Below are 13,006 nucleotides of genomic sequence, written 5' to 3' on the forward strand. Positions count from 1 at the left end.
TATGGGCAAGGAAGGTGTCAAATTACTTAAAGATCTATGTATACAGTTTTTTTAAAAATAAGTGTGTCTTAATAGTTATTCATGTAGTGAAGTACTTTCCAACTGAAGACAAAGTAATTTGCTACAGAAGCAATCATTCATTGAAAAAATTAGCTTGGCTATTTAGAAGGGATGTATGTGTTGGCAGGTGTACATATATTCTTTTTTAGAAGAAATTAAATGTTTAATATCTGTGCTTTGTTCATTATACAAAAAGTGCTTTACTACAAGTTACTTTAAAAAATGGTAAAATTAACATATCTTCATTTGTGCTTTGAACTCTATAGACCTAAACCTGGCTGTTTTCCAGAGTAGACCACTGATGAATCCATGAGTTTTTGAGGCTCATTTTAAGACTAGCATCAAGGATCAACAATTCCGTATGTTATTTAACTTACACTCGTTATTCTATTATCTCAATACAAATATATTTTAAAATGAACAGTGTATTAACACTTCAGCATTTCATTTTTTTTTCATGGATCCAATTTTGATTGAGAAATTATAGGTATCGCTTTATCATTTTTACTAGTAATTTAATGTAAGATGATTCAACATTACACTCTAAGAAGCCTTTGGAAAAAAGGAAATAAATAACTTTGTTTCACAGCATCCTTTTGGTGCCTTTTAACTGATGTAATTTTGATAAATTAGCCAATATTTTAGGAATTCTCAGACATAATTTCAAGAGTAACTTTTCATGTAACACATAGTTAAGCTGTGAAACTCCTTGCCATGGGTTGTTGTAAAATCTGAGCATTAAGAAACTGAACAAATTATATGAAGAAACCTACACAACCGACACCTCTGGTTCAGGATGTCATTTAACTGCACTTCGCACTGAATTGGTAAAGTATTTTGTGGAATTATTTCTACAGGCTGCCCTATTCTTACACACTTTGCTTTGCATTTGCTATGGGCCACTACCAGAGACAAAATACTGGGCTACATGGACTTACAATGACTTCGTACAGTCATTCTTAATGTCTAATGACAACTTAACTGTTGAATGATTTCCTCCTTTGATCTGAAACTGAACTACATTTGTTTCTGTTAATATATATTAGCTTAATAAAACTGTAAGCTTTTCATTTATCTCAGATCAGTCATATTTCATCAGCTGATAGTAATCCAAGATCCTAAATCTCTGTCATGCATCTTAATTTGATCTGGAAAAGCCTCTGACATTTTGCCTTATATATGGAAGAAAACTACGATTTTGCTACTAATTTACCATTATATATTTACTCAAATATTGTTAATGTCTTTTCTTTTACGTGAGCAAGTCTGGTTTTGTCCTAATAATTCCCTTCATTACACAGTAAATTGAGCCCAGAAAAATCTCTATTTCATCTTCTACGTAGATTTAAAACTGCTTGGAGGGTAAAAAAGGCACTACTTTAACCTATAGGGGCTATTTACTGTCACAGACATTAAACTTTATCTAGTTCAAACTAAGCCTACTTTTGCTTTTAAATTCCCAAATCAATCCTGAGATGTTTTAAATCAAAAGTACTGTCACTGCTACTCATTAAAACCAGATTTGTCTGCTGACATATATTATAAATGGCAACTGCAAGTTCTTTACCCTGAAAATTTCTGGATAATCCAATCTGGACACCAATACCAGACTTTTAGGAGCAAATACTTCCGCAGGCGGAATTAAACCAGACTCCTCTTCGCCTTCAATTTCTTTTGTTCCCTTGAAAACAGAAATGCTTTAATTAATAGGTAGGAAGAAAACTCAAACTAAAAAGTGAGCATTCTTACAAAAAGTTAACATTTCTCAGAGCTTTAGAAAAGAAAATTAACACCTTATTTGAAATTGGTAATGAAGTTAATTAACAGGAGTACTTTCCAATGGTTGCCTGAATTCTCTAAAAGCTTCTAGATGTAGTTCAACTTGTTAAAACTCATCTGGGAAGTCATGTATCAGTGTTCCTAAAATAAAATTCTCCGAGACAGCAGTTTAACAGGACAATGTTTCAATTTACTATCTAAAAATGTGAAACAGGGAGCATTTAAAGTGGATTATAGAATGAGATCCTTTCACATCAGTGTTAGCTGATTTATGATCAACCATACCTCAAATACAGAAATAATTATTTCACAAAAGAATGTTTGGTTGCCCTACTTATATTAATATAATTCAATTTCTTATAGAAATTCCACTAACATTACAGCTAAAATTATCTATAAAGTCATCTCCAGCCTGACCCAATGAATTTAGAATCTAAAACAGTCTCTTCACAAGAAAACTACTTCATATTTCTCAAAAAATCCCTCAAACTTATGAACCACTACGTTTCCGGTTAAAAAAAAGAAAGGTACACTGCAGATAAACTTGCAGTTGTTTATGACATTGTGCAAGTTGTTACAATGTCCTTGCCAGTGCTTACTATTCAATTACAAATTTTTTTTTTCATGGCCAAAACTAATAATATCACTAAATACTCTCATTTCTCAAATTCCACACGTTCTTTGACAAATTCATTAACTGAGTAAGTTTTCAAGTGACAGAAAGGCCGTGCTTTCCAATTTTTGCATGTCATTCTCTCCACACCCATGCCACCCACCAAATTTCTAAGTATTTCATTTGTTCCTCTGACTGAGCATTCTTCTAAGCAAAAATCACTATATTATCTTAATTAGGGATACGAGAAAAATTACTTCCATTTCCATATGACAACATGAATTATCTGCCTTCTATTTCTGTCATGTTACCAGTCATCATTTCAGTTTATTTAAAAAAGAATAATCCATCACTTTTCTATTAAATAGAAGAAACTTGATAGAAATGCTCTTAAATGCCAGGAATGCTGTGAGTTCATGGGTTTTATTTCACAATCTCAACTCAGAATGTACGGCGTCTTTAAGCAAACGCATGTATCCAAATAAAAGCACTTAAGCTGACTTAATAAATGTTTTTAATTATGAAAAATGTTTAGTTACAATAAGCTTCATATGGGAATTTTATTGATAGGTGTGCACAACCAAAAAAGTTTGGAGATCACGACCGTACAGCATAATTGCTGTTCCAGTTGGAAACTAAACAGGTTCCTTCAAAAGCGCTTGCTGTTTTAACGAACCTAAATGGCTTTCTACTGAAACAAAATACACAATAAAAGTCCTACCCTGAACAGCCCTGTGTGCCTTGGTCAGAGCCAAATGGTGCCAGCTGAAGACATTAGCTACCAGGCAGCAATCACCAGCATCTGTGAACCACTTAATCGTTTTTGCCTGCACACCAAGACCCATGTTTTATTATATAAATGCTCTCAGTTCTAGCACCAAATTGAAAAGGTTGCTCTGAAAAGGTCCAGTAGCTGGCTGTTAGCTAGAAGCTGCACTGACAGCAGTAGGGTAATAAAGAGCTACTTCCCAACCTGACCTGCAGGCAAAGGTATCTACATTAAAGCCTTTGCCCGTTGCCCTGCCACCCATGAAGTCACATGGGCGTGTGTCTCTTGGAAGCTGCTCAACCACACTCAAGTTCTATGTCAACCTATGCTAAAGCACTTCTCATGCACACCCCCTCTAAAGAGTAAGATACATCGGTATGTGTGTGTGCACATGCACCTTACTGTTCTGTTTTCATTACTATATAGACAAAAAAGGGCATGTAATTTTTTTATATGTATACCAGAGGAGACACAAATGCTGTAAAATATTCTGGTGCATTTTTATACACAAACTAAATGAGATGCTGGGCTTCCTGTAAAACTGCCACTGTGATTCTTCAGGACACAAAAGTTAGGTGGTATTCACATATGCTATACCACCCCTTGTCTATGCAAGCTATCAAAAAAATAACCCAAAACAAGTATATGAGCATAGCTATATTGACTCAGAAAAAAGGTTCATCTATAGTTTAGTACCCTATCTTGGTACCAAGGGCCCCCCTGAAAGGTCGGCAAGCTTAGTGTTGCCATTCCTCCAGTGGATTCTCCCTATCTCCAGCAATCTGCAGCTCAGGAACTTCCTGACCTGGAGACAGCCTCCTATCTAAAAACCAATTCAGCATTCAAGTTAAAAATGAGAGTATTTAGGTTCGTATTAACCGTGTTTTTTTAATTGGAAGATATGTGTAGTATTTTCATACCAAAGTAAAAACAAATGGCACAGCAATATATATACGCACATATCGGTATATACTTGGCTTTGTGCTTTAATTCTTACCTAAATGGCAACCAACGTACATGCTTAGTCTAGTTTGCATCCAAGTTAAAATTGCGATTCACAAATTAATAGTGAAACATAGTAACACGTCCCACACATGTTCATTTATTTCCATACACTATAATGTTGACAGGGAGAGGGTTTATATTAATTACAGCTCCCTCCCCCCAAAAATGTAAAAAGAATTTTTAAATTGTAGTTTAGTGGTTATGCATCACTAAACATATAATCAACAGCAGTTTACTGTAGTATTGTTCTAAAGAGCAATTATGAATTCTAGTCATAAAAGCAACAGATCCTGGCTATCTGACAAACTGTGAACCCTGACAACATTAGGAAAAATGAAATTAAAACATATTCCACATTTTTAATGGCAAGGGAATATGGAAGCTTCTCTATATTCACATGGTAGGAAGATAATGAAAACTCAGGGGGCATAGACAGGGAGGAGGTTCTACAAAAGGCCGTTTTCATAAAATCCACTCAATTTCATATCAAGTTAATTCATAATTAGATTTAATTTAAAACTTTAAAGGGCACAATAGCAGCACAATATTGAATCGATAAATCATTTACACTATAAAAACACTCTCCCTTCCTTCATAAAAGATTTATTGAAAAACGTAATGGGACTGGTTGTATTTCTTCCACAGCTAAACGTTCTGACAGGCACGCAGGCACGTTATTAGGAGTCAGTAGACTAAGTAGATAATCATTTCAAACACATGACTTTTAACCCACTTTTCAAGCAAAGTATTAACAGCATAAGCATTCTGTAGCAAAACTAAATACGAAGAAGTAAAATCAAAAACTTAATTCTTTCTACTTACACTTTTGCTCAGGCACATGGACATTTCATCTTTCTTTATGCCCTTTCTCATCTAAGGAAAAAATATTCTCTAATCAAAACTAACAAAATAAAAGAGTTAGTTGTGGGGTTTTTTTCCTCAATAGCTTTTTATTTTTATAAATATAGCATTAAGTTTACAATTAAATTAAGAATTGGATGTTAAGGAAAACCACACATAAACTGAAAGGTGAATTTAAATTGGTTAAATAAGCAGATAATACTGCTATTTCCTTTTTTTAAAAAAAATCTAGTTGATTATTACACTTTTCCTTTTGCATTTATATTGGTTGTAATAAGATGATAATGGTATTTGGTATACTGCTATGGGGCTTCCCTGATATCTCACATCCAGATTGTCAGCTAGCCCTTCATATTATGGTAGGACAGATAAAAATTTTCTTAATTTAAATTAAATATAGAAAGAGATTCCTTTTTTTTTTTTTTTTTAATTCCTTCTTTCTACTTCTACACACAGGCAGACTTTGAAACCAGTCGAGATCAGAAAAAATACAACTTTGCAGATTTCAAGTGTTCCAGACCCTTAAAGATCCATTTAGTTTAAAAGGTGATAAACATTTAAAATCTCATTCCAAAGTATCTGTGCCTTTAGATTGGAAATTAATTAATTCTTTTTTAAACACTCTTCAGTAGGCTAAGGAATAGGTAACAGAGACTGATCTAACTGCATTAGTGAAAGGAACTGTATGGTGACCTGTGATCACACAGAATTTCACCACGCTTAAAATATTTGGTGCCCTACAACTATATTTATGTTTGACTGAAGCCCATCAGTGTCCTGTTCCCTACCTGCCAAACACAGAATCCTCTTTTCTTCTGTATCTTGACTTGGTTTCTAAAGTTATAAGGAGAATATAGTGCAGAGATCTGTAAACTATGGCTGACAACTCCATAGAGCAGTTGTTCCACATAATCGATCAGATTATACTATAATTATTAATATGTTCGTTACAGAACTTCTTATCCACAAAATCACTCAGCTAACAAAAACTATCTTTGCAGAAATCTTCATTGCAAGGGTTCCTTGTTCACATATATATGCCAAATAGTTAAATTTAGATATTTCCTAAAGAAATTTTAAACCATCATATTCCAAACTGTCACAAAAAACATAGATACAACATCATGGTAATGAATGTTAACACCTATGTCCCATGAGATCAGAAAAAGTATAGGAAAAAAATCAAGATAACCAATTTTAAAACTAGATACAGAATTACATTCTCAAAATTTTAAAATACAATTAAACAAGCATTTATTTATTGTGTAAGGAGAACACGGTTGAGGATGTATCATAAGTTTAAACAGAAAAATCTTATCTGGTTTTACACCAGGGTGTTTGATTTGTTTACTTGTCCTTCCCCCGTCCCCCTGCCCTTTTCCTGCATAATAAATATATTACAAATAATATATAATAAACAAACTCAGAAAATGGTGAAACTTCTTTTGAAGGACATATGATGCAATTTCATTTTGCTCAACTTGTTTGCTATAGCTGTAAAGTAGCCTCTTAAGAGACTGGCCAAAAAATTTGTGTGTTCTGTACATTTAAAGCAGACCAATATATCCTTAAACTAATTTTTTAAATGTATTTTAACGAATGTACACACCCACATCTACACTAAAAATATATATACACAACTCCTGACATAACATAGTAATGAGTTTCATAGATTCTTACATAAATGAGAGTAGAGAACTAGACAGAGCATGAGTGCATATATTTCAACTGTCTGCTTTTCTCCTTGTATCACGAGAAGTATCCATTTAATGTATTTCTGACCTAAAGTGATGAGGTAAACTGGAATGTACAATGACCAACTAACTGAACTAACAGCATCACTTTATCATTTATGAACTTGGTCAATAAAAGCAGCTAAATTAACAAATGCATTTGTGCAAGCACTTGAAAAAAGCAGTCGTACAAAATAATAAATGCTCACATGACCGAATAATAATTTTAAAAAAAATCAGCATTAATCCCCTGACCAGTAACCAATAGTTTAGAAAAATTAACTGTGATCAGCACTGCTCATCATCACTCTGCTATTTATTTGTTTGCTTGTTTTCCGAGAACAATTTGTTCCTCAGTTTAGCCAAGGGATGTGTATGGCATTCAGCCCAAGAGCATTTTTTTAATGAGGAAGGTAACCGATAACTGCAGTTACCTACCAATAGATCAGGCACAATGTCCTAAATCCACAGCCTAGAAGAAGGTTTAATATGTTTTTAACAGATGCAGTTAAAAATCAAATACTTACAGGTTTTATTCACATACTATTAAATAAGGTATTGCCTTGCTTTAAATTGGTGTCCTTTTGCTTTAAAAAACCCTCTACATTTATAGAAAAGTGTAAGAACAACTGGGCACAGTTTGCAGCATTTTATCAAGTACATTATAGTGAGGTAAGAGTTTGAAAGCTTGGTATTAGAAGAAAATTTCAAGTATTAAACAAAGAATAATTTTAATAATAAAATATCATATTTTCCTCAAATAAATTGGTGTCCATCAAGAGTAAAAACTTTCTTAAAACTGAAATGCACATTAAATATTTTCTTCCAATGCTACACACAGGGTACTGTGCAAAAAATTATTTACAAATTCCAATGGAGACAGTGATTAGCAGTCATGTAGCTCTCTCAGTTCAGTACCCATGACAGTCTATTTAGGGAGATGTTAAAGGGAATGAACACTGCGAATCTCTGAACGCACACAAACCAGAGTGCACAGGCTTAGCTTAACAACAGATGATTGATGCCATTTCAAAACTTCATCATAGTCTCCTGCTTCTTCATTATGTGCTATACGCACTACTCAGCAAAACTTAAGCAGGTGCAAAGGTGAATATGAAGTAGCCCTGTGCCGTTTTCTGCCCAATGCATTTTGTTTGCTTTAGATCACAAATATATCTATTTAGAGTTGAAAATTATGAGTTTCAGATGACATCCTGTAAGATCAAGAATAGCCTAAGTGTTTAGTCTGCATGCTTAGCATCAAAGGAGCATAAGAAAGAAATTCATTTGAGCTATTTTGTGTGCTGGCTTGCCAAAAGAGAAGTAGTAACACTGCACGAAACGTGACAAAATTTCAGCAAATCAAACTGACAGCAAAACTCTTTAGAAGGTCCTTTGCATCAGGTCCTATTCTTATTTCTTAGTTTTACTCTTTATTTACTTTTACTACTGACACAAATAATCTTACGTAGAAACTGGGCACCTGAGAATCAGGCCAAAACCCAAAACCCGAAGTAAACTGGTCACCCACAGTTAGTCTTAAGGAAGAACAAAAACAACCATCACCATAATCAGCACATTAACCGAAATATGTTCAAAACAAATGGTGGTAGCTCTTCGGGCAACCATTATTTAAGTTATGAAACTCTTCTGCTACAGAATGGTATAAAAATGCATGTAGGGACATAAGACCAGACGAGTTAATGAATTTCACAGAGACTACTAAACATGCACCATGCATATTTGGCTCAGTTGGTCCTTGGACTGTAGAGGTAGAGGAGTGCCCACTCATGGAGATACTGTGTGTGCCATGTTCCTCACGGTTCCCTAGACATTCACTCTTAATCATCCAGAGACAAAATATCATGCAAGATGTCTTTTCCTTCTGACCAGAAATCACAGAATCACACAGAATCACTAAATGTTGGGCGTTGGAAGGGACCTCAAAAGATCTTCCAAGCATTTAATGCAATGTATTTGAATGTATCTTACTTGATGATATAGCTTCACAATATTATTTAATTATAAAACATTGTAACTTTTCCAGTACATTATTATATTGAGTGTTCACTAGGTATCTAAGTTTCAAGGATATATTAATTCTCTTTTGATACCTAAATCACACAGACAAAAAGTACTAACGCGGAGTTAAGCCTAAGTCAGATAGTTTATCAAATACAGACTTACAGGTTTACTAAAGTAGAATTACAGACTTATTTTTTATTTCCTTCTTTCTTTTCTCTCTTACTGAACAAACTTTAAGGACATGAAAAAAAAACATTTATGCAAATCTAAACTCAATTCCATTCACGGTTTCATACTTGGCCTGAGGTATGTGGAATAGAGAAGAAAAGTAATTACAGCATCCAAATAACAAGCATATAGCTTTTTATAGCTATGAAGTAATTACGTTTCCTGTAGATTTATGTCTATGTTAAAAACATTTGTGGATCACCTCATGTCTGATAAAGGCTGATCTCACAAGCTTTCCCTCATGTAGCAGTGGACTACAAAACATACCTTACTGCTTCCCACCCACCCACTTTCATAAAAGCTACTGCAAGTACCAGATCTCTACTGTCAGTCACATTTGGCCAACACTGGAAGTGTTTAAAAGTTGCATGTGGAAAACAGCACATAAACAGACATTTTCACGTAAGCCTCAATTTCAGCTTAACAAAGTATGTTAAAACTTTTAGTAGAAAAAGGTGCTTGATTTTGTGCTACTTCAGTGAAAAACTGCAACTTGTTTAAAGGCAACAGCTGTGGCAGCCAAAAAAACAAATGACAGCAGCCAACTTTACTCATGTTAACCCTATATTTTTTTTATTCCATAGAGATATTCATTGGTCTGATCCAGCCCTCAAACTTTAAGGTTTCCTCTTGGACTTTTATGAACCTCATTTTGCCACAACAGTCATATTATTTAAGATGTCGGCTCTGCTTCTAAATATTGACATGTAAATTAAAAATACCAATCTAGCCAAAATCTAAATTAGGAACCAAAGTAAATTTTTAAAGACAAAAATGACCTAACAATATAGTCCAAAAAAAATTTTCCCTACTACTGAATGTAGCTGATGTTAAGGGACTTGCACAGCTTGAGCACACATCAGCATTTCCTCCATCAACATGAAGCTGAATTACAGCACACATGAACCTAAACTATCCTTCCTCTCCTGTCTTTTCACCCCTATCTTCAGAACTTGGACACGTCCATCTTAATACTTGAATACATATGCCCAAATCTGCCTTTTATCAAATCTTCAACACTAAAGGCTCCTAAATAAAGCAACTCTGAACTGGTATCCAACTCTCCAAGACTATCAGCTGCCCATCCAGTCTCCACTTACAATTGCTCTGACTCTCCCCAGTTGGACCACTATGTCCTTCTGGGTCTCTGAACCAGCCCTGTGATAGGCAGCTCTGTGAACTGCCTTTGTTAGAGATGCCACTCATTTTCAGACATGAGGACAACCCAGGCATGCTGACTGTACATCTCCATTCCAGGGGCATATGCTACTTAAGTCAGTGCATTTAGTTCTAATTAACGTTGAGTTGGAGAAAAATTAGGTTTATCTTCTTGTCAGAGTGAGGAAAATTAATTTAAACAGGTACTAATAGAAAAGTTAGGAAACACCAAGCACTAGATGTAGTTTTGCTGTTCTAAAGTCGGAAGCTGGCAGGCATTATTTGAAACTCAAAGGAAATCAAACGTGAACAGAAAGTGAAATTTGAATTGTACTTTTATTAATTCATCGAGTCCTAGAGAGAGAATGAACATCTCTCATTACAAAACCTTCACTCTAGCACTTCATTAGAATTGTCAAAACCAGTTTGCCCTATGCAATATTTTGCACTGAAATTGTGCCAAGTTCAGCAAGCCTGTTGTTTTTCTACTAACTGCCCAGCAAAGAAGATTTAGAGACCATGCATGATTTCTTATTTGAAGCAAACTTATTTGAAGTCTGCTTTAGTAATCTCGTGCCAATTGCTCATTTGGGATGGATCCCTTTCTCTCCATGTGACTTAGTCTCTGCTGGTCTTATTTGCAGCCAAGTACACTCTTAGCTGGTTTATTAACAACCAAAAGCCAAAAAACATTCAGCATCAATTAATTTTATTTACTTTTCAGATTATACAAATGCATGTATCCAATAAATTCTAACACATGTACAAAAGTTAAAATAAACTTAGCTGGCTGCCTCCAGAGACAAATCTGCATCCTGCCTACAATCTGCTGTACTGAACAAAAACCACAGGGGAACAGGTCCACTTCATGGCTTGTCTATGTGCACAGAATCGTATCACTGCAGCTACACTTACACTGGAATAATTACACCAGCATGAAAGCCATTATCTTGATTTAATAATTTCAAAACAGGATAATAAACTGTAGTCACACACAGTAGGGCTTCTATCAAGTAAAAACCAAAAGGTCTAAAGATAGAAAATTATGCAAAGATTGTAAACTTATCAAAAAGAGTAACCTCAAGTCTCTGTAACAGGTCAGCTTATTCATACCCTAAATACTACTGACACTTCAGAGCACTCATATGGGATAACAAGGAGTTTGCATTGCACGGTCCAGCACTACACAAAATTTACACCACTAGCATCTATTAGATGTTTACCATTTAATGCACCTCACTTTGAAAACTCCAGAAGGTGGTTATATGCATTATCATCTAAACACACTGAAAATTTTGGAACAAAAGTAATCTCACACCCATGCTTTCCACCTTTCTGTCCACCACATGCAGCCATAGGCCAAAGTGGATTTCTGGAGTAGGCCGTTAGACTATGCAAACCCTGGCAGATCTGGGAAGTCCAAGGTAATGCCCTTGCAGTTGCTCTATAAATGCTGAAATTCCACAGGACAATAATCAATAGCACTAAGTAATCGCTTTCAACACATTAACCTTACCACTGAAAAATGTTAAACAACTACAGCAACAAGTCTTTAGCAAGAGCTATGCATATGCAAATACTAATTTCAGAGCTTAAAATTTACTCTTTCCAAGTTTTCCCAAAGGCAGCAAACTTGATCCATGGATTCCACCTTCTCAAGCTTTACACACCTAACCTAAAGTGAGGAGACTGCAGATACCTAAGGAACACAAGCAGAACAAACAGCAAAAAAAACCCAAAAACAACTTAAGAGAACTGGTAATTCACTCACTATTTTGACTCGGTCATAATGTTCTTTATATAAGTACTTGTGGAAGTACCAAGACAAAATTTTGTACATGGAGTTTTTTGGTTTGTTTCATTAAAATAGTCAATTCCTTTAAATTGCATATGAGGAAATGAATTGAAAAGACTTTCAATGAATTGCTGAATTAGTACTACTACTGTTTGAAAGCCAGATAAATTATCTGATCTCTACTGGCAAAGAAAAGTCTCTGTTTAAAAAAAAAAAAAGAGTATCCTCCTACCCTGTGAGCTGAGACTTGGGGCCACTGTGTAGACACTGCACAGGAGTAAAGAGAAAAAGGAGACCTTTACCCAAAACAAGCTCTTGCCCCGCAACAGCATGAGTTCAAATCTGGGATGTGTGTGCGAATGCACGAGCCAGGGGACAAAAAGGACAGGAGAAATTACTGTCAGCATTCTTAGAAAGATAGAAATATGCTTTCCTCTGTACAATTGTTCTCACCTTAACTTTGAATTCTGGTCTAGAGAGGACCTTAAATGCATAAATGGGCATTAAAAGTATAAGTCTTTCTTATATAGAACACTAGCTGCAACTTTCTCTTTACACAGGAACTGAAAGGAAATAAGGCATTACTTAAATATCTATATGATATCATACCATCCATTTTTCAGCAGATTTAGAAAGATGATGATGTAATATACTAAACACTATTTTAAAAATTGGGAGGTTTTTCCACAAAATGTTTTGGAGTATTGACTGTAAAAGGTCACTTTCAGAACAAATTTAATATTTTGATATTCACAAAGAGTTATTAAAATGCATCTTAAGAATAACATGCTAATATAATAGCCAAAGGGGGATCAGATTTCACACTTCAAAAAGGGCACAACTGAACTGAGTCTTCTCATTCTCTGCTGAAAACCAAACGTTACTCATCAAGCAGTATATGCCTTAACACAGTAGGACCACCAACTCTCCAGTCCAAGCATAAAAATCAAAACTTTATGAAGCACAAAGTCATTTTGCTG

The 13,006-nt window shown here is 34.8% G+C and overlaps 1 protein-coding gene across 1 annotated transcript in view; it reads right to left on the reverse strand.

The window, feature by feature from the left end:
- Window positions 1–13,006, reverse strand: part of SBF2 (SET binding factor 2) — a 215,650-nt gene that overhangs the window by 139,559 nt on the left and 63,085 nt on the right. Inside the window, exon 4 of the mRNA XM_086471998.1 lies at window positions 1,628–1,741. Within this exon, the coding sequence (XP_086328124.1) occupies window positions 1,628–1,741 (114 nt within the window). The remainder of the gene's footprint in view (window positions 1–1,627; window positions 1,742–13,006) is intronic.

Source organism: Leptosomus discolor, chromosome 12, assembly GCF_034619465.1.
Source record: "Leptosomus discolor isolate bLepDis1 chromosome 12, bLepDis1.hap2, whole genome shotgun sequence".
NCBI classification, from domain to species: Eukaryota; Metazoa; Chordata; class Aves; order Leptosomiformes; family Leptosomidae; genus Leptosomus; species Leptosomus discolor.